The 15,924-nt window shown below is 36.4% G+C and overlaps 1 protein-coding gene across 1 annotated transcript; it reads left to right on the top strand.

The window, feature by feature from the left end:
- Positions 1 to 558: 558 nt before the first annotated feature.
- LOC137391257 (SH3 domain-binding protein 5-like) lies at positions 559 to 15,757 on the top strand. Its single transcript, XM_068077672.1, has 6 exons — positions 559 to 747; positions 1,423 to 1,485; positions 1,863 to 1,991; positions 6,494 to 6,655; positions 13,125 to 13,255; positions 14,402 to 15,757. The coding sequence occupies exons 1-6, from the start codon at positions 703 to 705 to the stop codon at positions 15,339 to 15,341; spliced, it is 1,470 nt and encodes a 489-aa protein (XP_067933773.1). The 5' UTR covers positions 559 to 702; the 3' UTR covers positions 15,342 to 15,757.
- The last annotated feature ends 167 nt before the right edge of the window (positions 15,758 to 15,924 follow it).

The following is a 15,924-nucleotide window of genomic DNA, read 5'->3' on the forward strand; positions in this document are numbered from 1 at the left end:
CCTAAGTAAGATTTTATCTTGTGGGCGTGTCGTAGAAGAAGTAACGTTCCACGAAATATAGGTACCTATTTGGCGAAAGAATTTACCAGAAAAAGCTGCCAACAGCCAACTGCAATAAAAAACCTTAAGATATATTATTTATATATTCATTATGTTGCATTTTCTTTTCAAATACATAATTTGTATGCACGTGTATCAGTATCACAGGTTTCAGGTCGATAGCGCGTTGACTACATAGGGTAAAATACTAAAAATACGTCATAAAAAAAGTTATTGTACATATAGTATTAAGCGCATCCTAAAACGTGATGATCCCGCCTACCGTTTGTTCTATGGTTCATAAAAGCCGATTCCTCTGTGCTGCATTTAGCCAGTTTTACTCATTCATTAGTTGATAAAAGACAAAATGTGATTCGGTTTAACTATACGAGCTTCCGGTGACAGCATACGAGACTTAGTAGCTCGCCGATTTATTACTGGTTGAAACATTTTAAAAGCTTACCTATTATCTAAGGCTACAATACATCAACTGTGCGCTTCGTCGTTCTGGATGTTTTTGAAGTGAATCTCTGTTTACTAGCTAATACTGTTAGAGACTCTCAAAGATTTTGTTGTCGGAAACGCAAAGAGCACTTTAGGACGTATTAAATTCGCGGTATGTCATAGCGCTCGGACTGAGAGCACATTTGGTATAAGGAATTGATGGATGACGATAACGACTCGGAGCCTTTAGATCCAAGGATACAGGTACGACAAGGCAGTATTTGATTTGGTGTAATTAGTTAACATAGCATTATAATTGATACTCTTGTTATTATTTTTAATAATATTTGCGTAGTCACTGTTAGAGACTCATTGCGTGCCAGAGCTAATGTTATAAAGCTATTCTTACCTCACCTTGCACATTACCAGTTTCTCTTAGCCATAGTAATTAAAGTAGACGCTTGTGTCAACTATCAGTACAAATAATGGCTAAAATTACGGTATGATGGAGTAGTGTTCTGTCAGTCAAGAACAATCCACTATTTTAATGTAATATTATGTGTTAATGTAATATTATTACCAAATTTACTAGACAACTCGTAACTGGCAAGGAGCTTATGAACCAAGTACTTGTAATAAATCTACATGGCTGCAGAAAGGGATTTGTAAAACATTCACATTAAACTTTGAAGTTATTTAAGTAGGCTGAAGTCTGTGCAACTATACCTGTTGGTAGACATGGAGGGATTTGGAACCATTGACGGTTGATGTGGAATACAGTCATGGATTATACATTCTAAAGCATTAATTACCTAACCTCGCATTATCCAGAAGCAGCGACTAGTAATACATCATTTTTGTGTCAGTCAGTTTTGTTTAACCACATAGCTGCATATCACAGTAGGCCTATGTGAATCTTTTTGATTTTATTGTTTACAGAATGAACTTGAAAGGTTAAACAAGGCCTCATTGCTCATCAATGGACTTGAAAATGAACTAGATGTAAGTTAATGGCTTCTACAACTTTAGCTATTGCAGATAACAATTATTTTTATCGAATATTTCATGTTATAGACATTACTTCACACACTTGCAATGGAATCACTAATCAATATCGAAGTTTGAAAACTGTGTCTTGTCTGGTTATAGTTGAGAGAATGATAGTTGAAGTAATTGGCGGTATAAAATTGAAGATCAAATATTTCCAACCGTTGTGCCACTCTTGGGTTCATTGAGACTTAACTTGAGATTAACTTTATATATGATAGGATCAGTCTTGTGGTTTAAAGCAATGACAACCATTGTCTGTGTAGATAAAGATAAGGGTTGTAATGTTGCTACTCCTTTGTTCCATTCAGTATTGTATTGTTTTATTAAAGAATGCTCGGGCCAAGTTTCGAAAACTCCTTACAGAGTCAACTCAGAAGCTTGAATGTCTTTCCAAAAACCTCGGAAAGTGCATAGAGAGAGCTAAACCCTACTACGATGCAAGAGTGAAAGCTAATGAGGTAAGAGATCAATTTTATGCCTTTTTACCTGCTTGGCGTCAAAGTTGAGCTTTATATATACTCTAGATTATGGCATGGAGGGGATGCACTGTTATCTCAATGACAGATGTAATATCTAGTTTTATGAGTTTAGATGAAGCTCAAAGATGGAAAATGTGAATACCAGCATCGGTTATTGTAACCATCTGCAAACTCAATTATCATGCTGATGTATTTTGCTATTTTTGTCTTCGTGTTTTATCTCCACCCAAAATCATGCCAGTTTAATCAGTTTACATAGCTGATAACAGATATTGCCAGCGTATCTTGAAATACAATTGATCTACAGTAGTATATCGACTGATTTGAACTTGTGCCCAACACTCTTGGCTAATCATTGACTTGCATCACTATTGATATTCACTTCCGGTTTCCTCATGTACATGTATGTACTGTAGTACACAGCGAGGAATGTAACTTAACTCTGTCTGTATTTTCATTTCTGAAGCTGTCTGTTTAAAGCAAACAGCAACCATGATGATTTTGTTATCTCTTTGTGCATCTATTGAGGAAGGGACGAACAGCTGTTGGACTCTTTGTCTTTTAAACGTCAAGTTTCATTTTTACATCTGAAAGCGACTGTTTCTAGTTTGTAAATTGGGATTCCATCATGTTCTTCATCTGCTAGGCAATTTTTGTGTGATGCTAATATGGTAGGGGATAAACATTTTTCTTCTATTTAGATGAAAGCTAACCACTATTGTCTGGATCCAGGTACGATTGCCACGGTATATGGATTAGTGGTAACAATTGGAAATGTCCCTGGAGAGCATATTTATCACACAAGTTATAGTTTGAATGGATCTAGTTAGAGTATGTCTATCATAGGAGCTGCAGCTTAGAGTGTTTGTTTCTATAAATTTGGGTTTTTATACTTTTAGGTTCAATTTTTTTAGCATTTTTTGCTTTAAGGAACTAGACAAAGATTCAAAGGGTTTAATTTTTCAGTAAGCTTTCCTCAAGACGTATAACACGCATTCTTTGACAAGCCTGCTCTATGAAGGATCATTTTGTGGTTGGAATCATTCCTATTAGACAATCACAGTCATAAGGATTCTTTGCATACAATATCTGATCAAAATCACGACCACAACTATTCATATCAATTGATGTATTACAATTTAATTTTAATTTATTAAAATTTAAAGCTGATGACACAGATGATGATCTCCTTTAAGTTGTTAAATAAAACTGCGCACTAAACGTTAATCAGTGCTGTTTTAAATCTATGTAAATAACAAAGTTAGTTGCTATAGTAACATTTATCTGACTATTAGAAGTGATAGGAACATTTACCCAACAAGTGTGAAGCCCTTCAACTCGTGTCTTCAGCATCGTAATTGTTTCAATGTTGAGAAATTTGAGTTGCTCTTCTCTAACTGCCTGAAAGAATAAAAACTTTTACAAAGGATATCTGTTAAGGACAGAAATTCCGCAATTGTACCATTCCTTATCATTTTCTCTGTATCCATTTCCTTGTTTTCCTCTTATAATTATCCTCTTATCTTCCCAAACGAGTGTAGTAGGACTTGCAGTAATTACGTAACATCATGAATAGTTGTGTATAGCTTTTGTGGGAACTCAATTCCTCCCCTAAGTTCAGGTTTGGGTAGCTGGCACATGCCTGTGCTAAGACGGTTCCATGAGGACCTGAAGAACCATATTTGGTTCTACTCAGTGTGCTTTCCAGGCTAACCAATCGTCTTGCAATTTCTTTATCAAACCTTTGCTAATCGCAAAAATGATATGTGAAGCAATTCGCATGTTGTTCTCTCACCTGTGAGAAATCATGGTAGTAAACACTTATTTTTGTTGTGGAAAAACCATTTCCTGTCTGTCAATTGCTAGGATTTGAGTTACGAGTTATTTGTGAATTGAGGCTTGAGTTATTTGTATTAGAGTATTAATAATATATATATATATATATAGTATAACTGATAAAATGTGTGACACAGTATATCTGTATAATATTCAGAGCAGTTGAGTATAACTTGATTCGGCAGCACAGGACCAAACTCCGCTACAGCAAAAAGAAAACCTAGTCACAGTTGTCTTATGAAATGCCCCGGCAGTCATCCATGAATCATTACTGTATACTGCTTGAACATCTTTGAATCCGTAGGTTGAATCCTATCGTTATTTTCTAAATGATTCTTTTTAACTCAACTGGCCTTATTCAGCTGTATACAGGTAATTACGATGTTTCACATCAATTGGTATGTTCTTAACAGCAGGTGATCTTTGGGGTCCTCTTTCCACTTCAAACACCACTGAAGCTCTCTTGAAACCCACTAACGATGCGTGGAGAAATAGACTCACTCCGTTTATCCTTGTCCTCTGACTATTCTGATTAGATATCCTAGCCTATAATTTAATGCCCCACTAGTAGTATGACAACTTGTACTGCTGTCTCTACATATGCTTGACTCATTGCAGTTGCAATATGCTGGGGTCATGAACGGTGTCATTGTTCTGTTGTGCCATGCCCTAGCGCAGTGCAAATCATATTCGAATATTACAAGCTTTGCTCTACAACATTTGGACAAGTGTCAGCAGTTGCTTGTTCTGCTGGTTATAGTTTAGTAGGTTCACATTCCTCTCAGGTGTAGTCTTACGTTTCTATGATAGTAAATAAAATGACTCACACCAGTATCCACTGGCTAAAAGCCGGGTGGAAATATTTGGAGCTCCATCTCTCTGATTCATCAAAACTTGTATAATCTGAAATTGATTGAATGCCAGCACTATGGGAACTATCTGTTGCTATGGTGAAGTCAAGGCCCGATGATTGTCCTCTCCATTGACTGCATTTTAGCTTTTACCGTGGTAGAATTGATATACCGTGGAGCAGAGGTCAAGCGATTACCAATAATCTTTGTAACAGCTGCGCGTATACTCAGCAAGGCTTCTGGTCCCTAATCATAGGTTATAGTTGATCCCTTGCTCTGCCTCCCCTCCACACTTTTCCACCCATTCTGTTTGATTGGCCGTTTTTACTTCACCCAATTTAAAGCAATCCAATTGGGACTCTTAAGAAGGAGTTTCTCAGACTCTGACTATGCCGGGTGCCTTATGTCTATACTTACCATGGACATCTTGCTAGTAGTTTCTTGTTCTCTCAGTTCACACACTGGTAGATCTTAAAGGAACCATTAAGTTGAAATCATCAACATATCGGTTGCATTAGGTGTGCATAGCATTTCAGATGTATTTCATAGCAACATGTGGGCATTTTTAAGCAGTTTCTTTGGTAACCTTGCAAATGAGCAAAATGTCTGCTAGGGCATCTCTATTGAGGACTGTCTATACACATTGATGTTGGCAGCCACTGATTTTGCTTTAGGTCAGCCAGCTGATGTGTCAGTAGATACACAGCTTGAGCATGAGTATTATTGGTTTCTTGACCACGTTTATGCAAAATCAATGTTTTTAATAATACTGTACTAGCAACATAGTTGCTAGTCAAAGCCAAAGTCAGCTGCAAAGCCATTCACAGTAGCTCTAGCCCCTGTCTATTTGTGTTATTTGCGAAAGCGCAAATATTGTGTTTTTTACCAAGATAGTTAGGCGATGAAAAACAGAAAGAACAAACACCATCAGCTGGACCTAATGCATGTCAGTTGAAGTGTGCGCTGGACAGGTCAATACGTGTAGCCACCATTTCAGTGACCTCAAGGCAGCGTGTAGCCACCGTTTCAGTGACCTCAAGGCAGCGTGTAGCCACCTTTTCAGTTACCTCAACGCAGCGTGTCAAGACTAAACAGCGAGCACTAAGCATTATGGGTGTTGGAGCTGCATCATGTCTAAACCCTGGGCACTGTCATTTTACGGCTCATTCTGTGATAATCTGCTGTTAGTTGTAAAGATGCTCCAACAAGTATCATGTTGTTTTACTGCTATAATAAATGTCTGTCTGTTTAGTTTTGGGATGAGAGCCATGGCAGACATCTGGGTTAGAAATATGTATTATGTTTCCATGACAGGCTGAAGCGTATCATGCTGATATGGAGTTGTGCACAAGTAACGTTACCGTGCGAAATGAGTCTTTCTATGGACATTCGCGTGATGCGAATTGCCTCCGACGCCTTGTTGAAAAGAGGTATGGAATTGTACGCTATAAGGTAATAATTAGTGACGCGAGCGTTAGCGACACAAACAGGTAAAACTCGATCAAGAAAGAATGACTGAAGTATTGAAAATGTTTAAAATTGAATAGCTGGCGCGGTCTTTTAATGCGTATCATTTGCAAATGCTGTTTCATAATTCGCAAGTATGATGGGTTCGATAAAGTTTTGCGAATCGCAAAACTTGCTTAGCTTGCGTATTCATACCGTTTCCATGACGTAGTTAACTTGCGGTTTGGCTCAAATTTGCAAATCATGCGCTTCATTGAAACATACTGATGGACAGCAATAGGGAGTACTTACATGTTAGCCTTGATCGAATGTAAATACATTTTGTAGGTGCGTGTGCAGACCCATCAAGCGGCTATGAGGTACGAGCGGGCGATGGGAGAGCAGACTGCTGCCAGAGAGCTTGTAGAGCTCGCAGAACAAGGCTACGAGACGAAAAAGCCAGCATTTGATATGGCTTGGCAGGAAATGCTCAATCATGCAACTATCAAGGTGGGATTGCTGTCAAAGGCAGCTTACTCTGCAATTGTTACAGTTACGATATACATGACTTTTGTCATTTGTGTTTGACTTGTACCCTTCATGCGCTCTGCTCATATCCATTGCGCATGCTGACGACTCTGTTGTAATGTTACCTTTCCTGTATCTCAGGCTATGCTGGTCTATTTACGGTGGTGCTATCCTAACACTACATTGACATTTTGAGCGCGGCAACCGGATTATAACTGTATTGTGCAATAGTCCCCAGGTGTTAATGGTTTTATGCTGCTACATGAGGAATAGCCATGAGACTGTTATGATTATAGCCTACCATTACACAACTCACTTAGGACAATTCTGCAGATTATAATTTAATAAATTAAAAAGTAAAACCCCCTCACTCACTGAAGGATGAAACAAATGAGTGGACTTGCAAGTATTGCTCAATGACAATTAAATATTCCTTTTAGATATTTTATCAACATCTGTAATTTAATAAGCTGTTGCAGCAGAGCTTTCAAGAGCTTTTCTCAATCACTATCCAGGAACCCCCTCTGGTTGGTATCTCAAAACTATAACAAGACCGACCGGACCCTGTATGCGTGGGCAGACCACTTGTTTGTTAAGATATAATCATTCCCTTGACTTGTGTCCAGAACATTTAATCCTCGCAATATTGAGGTTAAGCGAATGAGTCAAGTAGATGGATTTTGAGGCTTGTGTAGGGCCCAAGATGAGGCATAAATGAGATATTCCATCAATGCAAGGCTCGGTGTCCGTTCAGGTCTACTGAATCCATACCAAAGAACCTCTAGTTTTATCTTTGCCCCAAAAAGCCTCACAAAGCAATATCATTGGTTGGTTCCTCTCTGGCTTTACAATTGCTTATTATTTTAATTAGTTAGCAAACTATTGCAGTTTATCTACTCACTCTAATCACTCTTATCACTCACTTCATCTCTTTGTGGTTGAATTGATTTTATACTTACCAATGGATGAGCGGTGTGGTTTACGGTGTGGTGTGGTTTATGTAGTTGTGAACCGAATACTTTGTGGTTTCCAACAGGAAATATAATTGTTTGCTTTGCTCAGAGTTTTCCATTAACACATTTTAAGCAGTTTATTTTAATCATTTTCAGTTATGATTTAAAACCTGTCATTGGTCGGGCGCCACAGTAATCGTACTGGAAGCCTTTTCTCCCCCAAACAATCTTACTTTCTTGTCAAAATTACTGTGCTTATAGCCTACCTGGAAACATTTACATACCCCAATTTATTTTGAAGCACTTGACGCTTTTTTAAGAAATTTGGTGCATTTAGCGTTGCTCCCTCACTGAGTGAGAGTGGAGAGAAAGGGAGAGGGGTAAATTAGCTCTCTCATTCACTCAGTCAGAGTGGAGAGAAAGGGACAGGGGTAAATTAGCTCCCTCATTCACTCAGTCAGAGTGGAGAGAAAGGGAGAGGGGTAGATAAATCAGCTCCCTCACTCAGTCAGAATGGAGAGAAAAGTAGAGGGGTAAATCAGCTCCCTCATTCACTCAGTCAGAGTGGAGAGAAAGGGAAAGGGGTAAATCAGCTCAGTCAGTCAGAGTGGAGAGAAAAGAGACAGGGGTAAATCAGCTCCCTCACTCAGTCAGAGTGGAGAGAAAAGGGAGAGGGGTAGATAAATCAGCTCCCTCACTCAGTCAGCCAGTGTGGAGAGAAAAGGGACAGGGATAAATCAGACTGGTATATATAAGCTCAGGAGAAAGAATAGTTTAGTGACACCGCTGAAGTGAGCCAGGCACATCACTAATGAGCCCTTTCCATATGGGAGAATAGGTGTGGGGAGGTACTGATTTTTAAATTACAAGGCTGTATTGCTAGTGCCAGCTTGCTTATTTCATTTGTCATCACAATTGAAAAACTATATGGAGTAGTCAATATAATTACTGGTAACTATTTAAAATAGTCAATAAATAATATAATTACTATTGTATGTTAGTACAGTAAAAACAAGACAAGTCATGCGACCCACCAGCACCTAACAATACTTGCCAGTCACTCTATGTCATTCATATGACTTTCTTTAAAGTTTATTAGTGGCTGGAGTTTTATAAGCTTTCCATATTTAATCGCTTAGTTTGTTAGTGTAGCCTCTAGTGTGACTTGTAACCACAGTAGCATTCCTTCTGAACTTAATTACCAGGATCTGTCATTCAACGAGTGTGATTTTCCCTTAGCAACACAAGGCCATGGTACTGTTCTAGTACAACGCTGCCTTAATTAAATAGTCTTAGCTACTATTATAATATCAGCTCTCTATATGTGCTCTTGGACTATTGTATAGAGTTTGTTTTAGAGATGTTGATTATACTTTATTGTATGTATTATACATTGTACATTAAATAGAGTTTAATAACATAAAAAACATTTCAATGGAAGCAAACACTCAGTAATTTCACGATCTTCGCATTTCTTCATGCCACAGAAAAAACTCCCAAATGATAGCTTTGGCAAACACTGCTATATACGTACACTATGTCCATAATTTATGCGTTCTAATCCAAAATTTGAACATGCTATATATATCATGTTACAATGTGAATATGTTATATGTCATATGTTACAATGTGAATATGTTATATGTCATATATTACAATGTGAATATGTTATATGTCATATGTTACAATGGGAATATGTTATATGTCCTATGTTACAATGTGAATATGTTACATGCCATATGTTACAATGTGAATATGTTATATGTCATATGTTACAATGTGAATATGTTATATGTCATATATTACAATGTGAATATGTTATATGTCATATGTTACAATGGGAATATGTTATATGTCCTATGTTACAATGTGAATATGTTACATGCCATATGTTACAATGTGAATATGTTACATGCCATATGTTACAATGTGAATATGTTACATGTCATATGTTACAATGTGAATATGTTATATGTCATATGATACAATGTGAATATGTTATATGTCATATATTACAATGTGAATATGTTACATGTCATATGTTACTATGTGAATATGTTATATGTCATGTGTTACAATGTGAATATGTTATATGTTACAATGTGAATATGTTATATGTCATATGTTACAATGTGAATATGTTATATGTCATATGTTACAATGTGAATACGTTATATGTCATATGTTACAATGTGAATATGTTATATGTTACAATGTGAATATGTTATATGTCATATGTTACAATGTGAATATGTTATATGTCATATGTTACAATGTGAATATGTTACATGCCATATGTTGCAATGTGAATGTGTTATATGCCATATGTTACAATGTGAATATGTTATATGTCATATGTTACAATGTGAATATGTTACATGCCATATGTTACAATGTGAATATGTTACATGCCATATGTTACAATGATAAAAATGGTGTCAAAAGTAAGGCATGAAATAAGGCCTACGTTATACAGAAACGAGCTCTTGAGTTGCACCAAGCTCTAATGTTTTTACTCATCCAATATTTAATTCTTAGAAGTTTGGCTGCTGGTCATTTATGTTATCAGCGATAAGCAGTTTACTCGAAAGGTTGTGAGATGGTGGACAGCAGTACCCATGCGCTAGCAGGTGCTCGCTGCCTGCTAGCATGGGACACCAGCAACGTTGCAATCGGAATGTAACCGGAATGCAACCGGAGACGGAATCTAATGACTATAAATAGCTGTTGCCAGTTGACCTCGGCTCAACTCAGCTTCACACCGAACACTCCAACAATTTATTTAGCTCAAAAATACTTCTCATATTTTCACGTGTGTGTCATAGGTTGTGACACAAGTTCAAACGGTCATTCACTGTGTAAGTCGTTAAGAAGCAATCGGCAGCATACTGTTATTACACTGAACGCTAAGAATTCATGCTAAGTGTACAAAGGATCTGTATTATTCTTAGGGTGCATAAGCCACTTGACCTGTGGCCAGAAAGGGTGAGCTGTGCGTGACAACTTCATTAAAAAAAAAAGTGGTACCCTTTTTTATTCTGGAGTTGCTATTTATAGTCCTAACCGCATGCAAAGACGGCATGTCTCGACAAGACCAGCTGAGAATCTGAAGAACAGTGTCCTTTTACACAGTTTTAGTATGAACTGCTAATGGCTTGCCTATTCCAACCAAACAATATTTTTCTTTTATTATCGCAAGCGTCGTGAAAAGTTCCAGCATTTTATGTAGGAGTGATAAACATTTATCCGAAGTACATAAATCTTTACAGTATAAGTACATAAAGTTTACATGTACATTCAAACATCAACATGTAAACTTAGTCCATTTCGATGTTTGCTTGACGGGTCGAAACTGTCATATATTGAAGCAAGTAATCTTATGAAAATGTATAGTATGGTGTTTAATTTTTTCAAAGCCCAAAGACCATGATCAATCCTTGAGATAAATGCATATGTAGTATCAAAGCAAAGTTGTTATATAAAATCATATACAAACTACAGTGGGGTCTGAATAATTCGGACCTGGATAATTCAAATTTTCGCGTAATTCAACTGTTTTTAAGGTTCCTTGTCCTTCTATATCACACACCATTGTGAATAGTCTGACTAATTCTGACTAAAGAGCTGAGTACATTAGTACTAGTCACAATCACAGAATCAAGCTGCTGTGACATATATTTCTTAGTAATATGAGAGGTGCGTCAATTTAATAGGTCAAGCTCTAGATTGTCAGCTAGCAAACAACCTTGATAGAGGAAGACGCGCTACTGGTAAAGCTGTTTTTATTCCGTGAACTTGAAAAATTTGGGAAATGGACTGTCTGAGAAAAGATTGTGCGTTATGACTGCATCAAACTTGAGCAATAGAGAACATTTATCTTAGATACGGAAGTGAATAATCAAAGGCTAATCAACAATCGTAGTTTCAAGCTTTATTCAAAGCTCTTTCTACTTTTGCATAGTTGTCTTCAAAATTGAAACAGAATTACAAAATGAGAACTTACTAGTAAAATGTGGATATAATTGATGAAATTTAAAGAGGAGTAAAACCGCGTGAGATAGCAAAAAGAGAGAAACTTTCCAATTATACTGTACCAACATGGATTAAGGTGACAGATAGGATTTTTCAGCTAGCCAAGAATTCATCGTAATTCATCAACATCACATGATGCAGAAGCTATAGAAGTTGACAATAAAACAATGGAAACCCCTCAAACCTATAATGAAGTTAGGTTGGTTCCCAACGGGGTTCCCAACATTTTTTATTTAGTTCCCCCTTATGCTTTTTCATAAATTTGATTCTCCCACACCTTTAACTCACATGACTAAAAACAACCAATACAAATTATAATCCCCTTTTATTGTACATATCTAAACATATAACAACATAATATAAATTTCTATACAGTACGCATCCAACACACAACAATACAGGACCTTCGGCATTGCGGTGAATTGGTTTATGACTAGGTTAACTTACTATCTAAGCAAAATCTGGATGGATGTGTTCACATATATCTGGGTTCTGACTATTAGCTCATTACTAGCAACTAGTGTTATAGATACAACCAAAATATTAAATGATGAAACCCAAACTCATACAGCACTGCAGGACATAAATTAAAAATTTATCAAATCAGACACTTCTCTGTTCCCCTTGTATATTCAAAATTCTCCCTAGGGGAATTCCTCCCTGGTTGGGAACCCCTGTTATAGATGTTGTCAAACACTTCCTTGAGACCAAAAAACCTTCATGAGCAGATATTTGACATTGAAAATAGCGTACAGTGTAAATTTCCGAGAATCTGATAACACAAATTCTTCCGTTCAATAAGTCTGTGTCTGTAAATCTTTTGTACATGTACTGTACATTGAAATAAACATATATATTGTCAATAAAAATACATACAATGTATTTTATTCGTGATACCTTCCAATAGTGTTTCTAATCTTGAGTACATCATTAACCCTTAGGTTAAAAATACAGTATTCAATTCTACATATACAAGTATACAATGTATTAAGAACTCACAGGGCTTAACAGACCATCAACAGTTTGTTAGTAGTTTAATGTAAAATACAAGATATATCACGGTTCTTATAGTTCAAACTCTAGTTAATTCAAACTATTTAACTTTGCCCCTTCGAGTTTGAAGTATGCAGACCCCACTGTAGCTGTAAAACTCTAAGTTATAGACAAACAGCTAAGTTAATAAACGTATTAGGCTATATTTATGACATTTTAGAGTCATGTGGCTGGAAGTTTTGTGCAAAATATTGTATGTAGAAGTGATAGTAAGTTGTGTTTTGACTGTACATCTATGCTTTCATTTATGAATTGCTAGTTGATGATTTTGTACATGGTCTTCTCAATGATATTCTTAGATTACAAGGTTATAAGTTAATTTCTCTCATGTGGAGAAGAAAACTCCGAACTGAAAGATCTTCAACCCTTGTAACTAAATGTTGCCATAAATTCTTGTCGTTCTACTCTAATAGGTTATGGATGCTGAGAACGAGCGAATGCTGAGCGAAGTCGAACACGAAAGAATGATGCATTTGTGCACAAATGTTCAGGATGAGGTCGCTAAGGAGTATAGAGAACACAAGCGCTCTGTAGTAAAATCTAAGTAAGTCTCAAACCGCCTATTTTCTGTCATACTGATATGAAATTTATCTTAGACATGCATTGGGTTACGAATGGATGATAGTAGTTAAGTGGAGTAGCAGGTAGAGGCCATACACCTTCTCCATTACTGAAAAGTGGTAACAAAGCTTTCGATATTGTTACTATTTTTAGTAGAGCTCTAAAGAATCTCCTTTTGTTATCTTGCAATGTATAGTAAGTGTATAAATTATGGTACATATATAATGTATGGTTCATGTATAATGTATAGTACATATATAATGTATGGCACATGTATAATGTATGGCACATGTATAATGTATGGTACATATATAATTTATGGTACATATATAATGTATAGTACATGTATAATGCATGGTACATATATAATGTATGGTACATATATAATGTATGGTACATATATAATGTATGGTACATATATAATGTATGGTACATATATAATGTATGGTACATATATAATGTATGGTACATATATAATGTATAGTACATATATAATGTATGGTACATATATAATATATGGTACATATATAATGTATGGTACATATATAATGTATGGTACATATATAATGTATGGTACATATATAATGTATGGTACATATATAATTCATGGTACATATATAATGTATGGTACATATATAATGTATGGTACATATATAATGTATGGTACATATATAATGTATGGTACATATATAATGTATGGTACATATATAATGTATGGTACATATATAATGTATGGTACATATATAATGTATGGTACATATATAATGTATGGTACATATATAATGTATGGTACATATATAATGTATGGTACATATATAATGTATGGTACATATATAATGTATGGTACATATATAATGTATAGTACATATATAATGTATGGTACATATATAATGTATGGTACATATGTAATGCATGTTATATATGTTATATAGTTATCAGAGTGAACAATTTATTTTCAATAGCTATTTAGATGATATGCCACTTCATAAGTATTGGATAAAAACACAGCAGAAACCTGTTTAAAACTGTAAAAGGCCTAATTTAAAACCTCGAACGTTACACAGAGTAAAATCAACTTTAAGAAATGTAGACAGGCTTTTGGTCATTCACTCATCTTTTCTTTCCTCAGGGTGTACTATGAAATGAAGGCCAATTTCCATACTAGTCTTGAGTCGCAGAAACAATCCATAGAAAGTTTGGAAACAGACGTGGATTCAGCAAAAAAGCTTTATGCAAAGACGCTCAGAAATCTTGAAGGAATTAGTGAAGAAATCCATATAAGGCGCCAAAGCAACGGTAACACTAAAATGTTAGGTAAACGTGAGGCAGGAGTAGGTTCAGAGAGCCCCGTACCACCTCCTATGGAGACAAGGCGCAAGACTATCTATAGCAACAACAACACTGATGATGAGATAATCATCTCATTTCCACCAGCCGCTCCAACTCCGAGGAATTCTCGTTCTTCAGTGAGTCCTGACAATCCCATAGACATCTCAGGCATGAATATTACAGTTAGTCGTAAGGAAATGACTCCTCCCACTCTTCTTATCAATGATATGGGTTTAGAGAAATCAACTGCTCCGGATAATACCGATTCAGCCAGTCAGTCTCTGAATAATACCAATTCAGCCAATCTAAACCCAACGAATGGCGTTTGTAGTAGGGATAACAAATACGATGATGGTGGCAGTAGCGTAGAAACTTCTCCGGTTGCCTTGAGACACCAGGTCAAGCTCGGCTCGTTCAAACTTTCTGCTAAACAATTATTACATGAGACATCCTCGGTTGACAGCGATTCTGGCAGCGTCTGTAGTTTTGTCAACCTGGATGATGCTGGAGTGGCAAATGCGATGACTGACAAATATTTCAGTGGGTTATACGAAGATGAGCCAAGTGAATCGGCTCTTGGAGATTACAGCACTCTTCCTCACTCACTGGCCCAGTACCAGCAACCATTCAATAATGCCCGTCAGTCTGTTTCATCAGGCAAATTTTTAGCCGAGTCTGATTTGAATCTAGACCAAGTTCTCAAGCTGCTTGACAACTCCCAAGATGAGTCAATCGTTTAAAGTCAGGATCTGCTGTGGCAATCTCATTGTCGAGTGTCTTGTCCAAGTGTTATTTATCTTTGCCGAGTTGTGGCTTTTGGGCAGGCTCTGAGAACCTTTGATCAGTATAGACGTAACACAAGTGAACACGGTACATTTTAGTGCAAACGTAAAATGTTGTCTCAACAATTATGATTTGTCATCTTATTTATCTGCTATGGAAGGTAATAATTAGCAAACGCAACTCAATATGTCTCCTGTGTCACATAGCATATCTACATAAATGTTCTGAATTGCAGGGTTCAGTACAGTAAATCCCTTAGGCAATGCAATATGGCTTTGTTCAAAGACAATTTTTTGCTGATATTATCTGGATTAACTATATTTTTGATGATACAATAATCCCATTTCTTTTGATGAATAAATCAATTATTTATTCTAAAATTTATTATGCCTATCCAGCTAGTGTTTAAATATTGTATATTGAATGGGGAATTAGAGCCCAAGTACTTATTCAAAGCGAGAAGAAAATAGGCGCACTCAACCAGATTTTTTGCTGGCACCCGGACGCACGGAATGAGATTTTGTCCTAAGCAGACAACTT

The sequence above is a fragment of the Watersipora subatra genome, chromosome 3 (genome assembly GCF_963576615.1).
Source record: "Watersipora subatra chromosome 3, tzWatSuba1.1, whole genome shotgun sequence".
NCBI lineage: Eukaryota > Metazoa > Bryozoa > Gymnolaemata > Cheilostomatida > Watersiporidae > Watersipora > Watersipora subatra.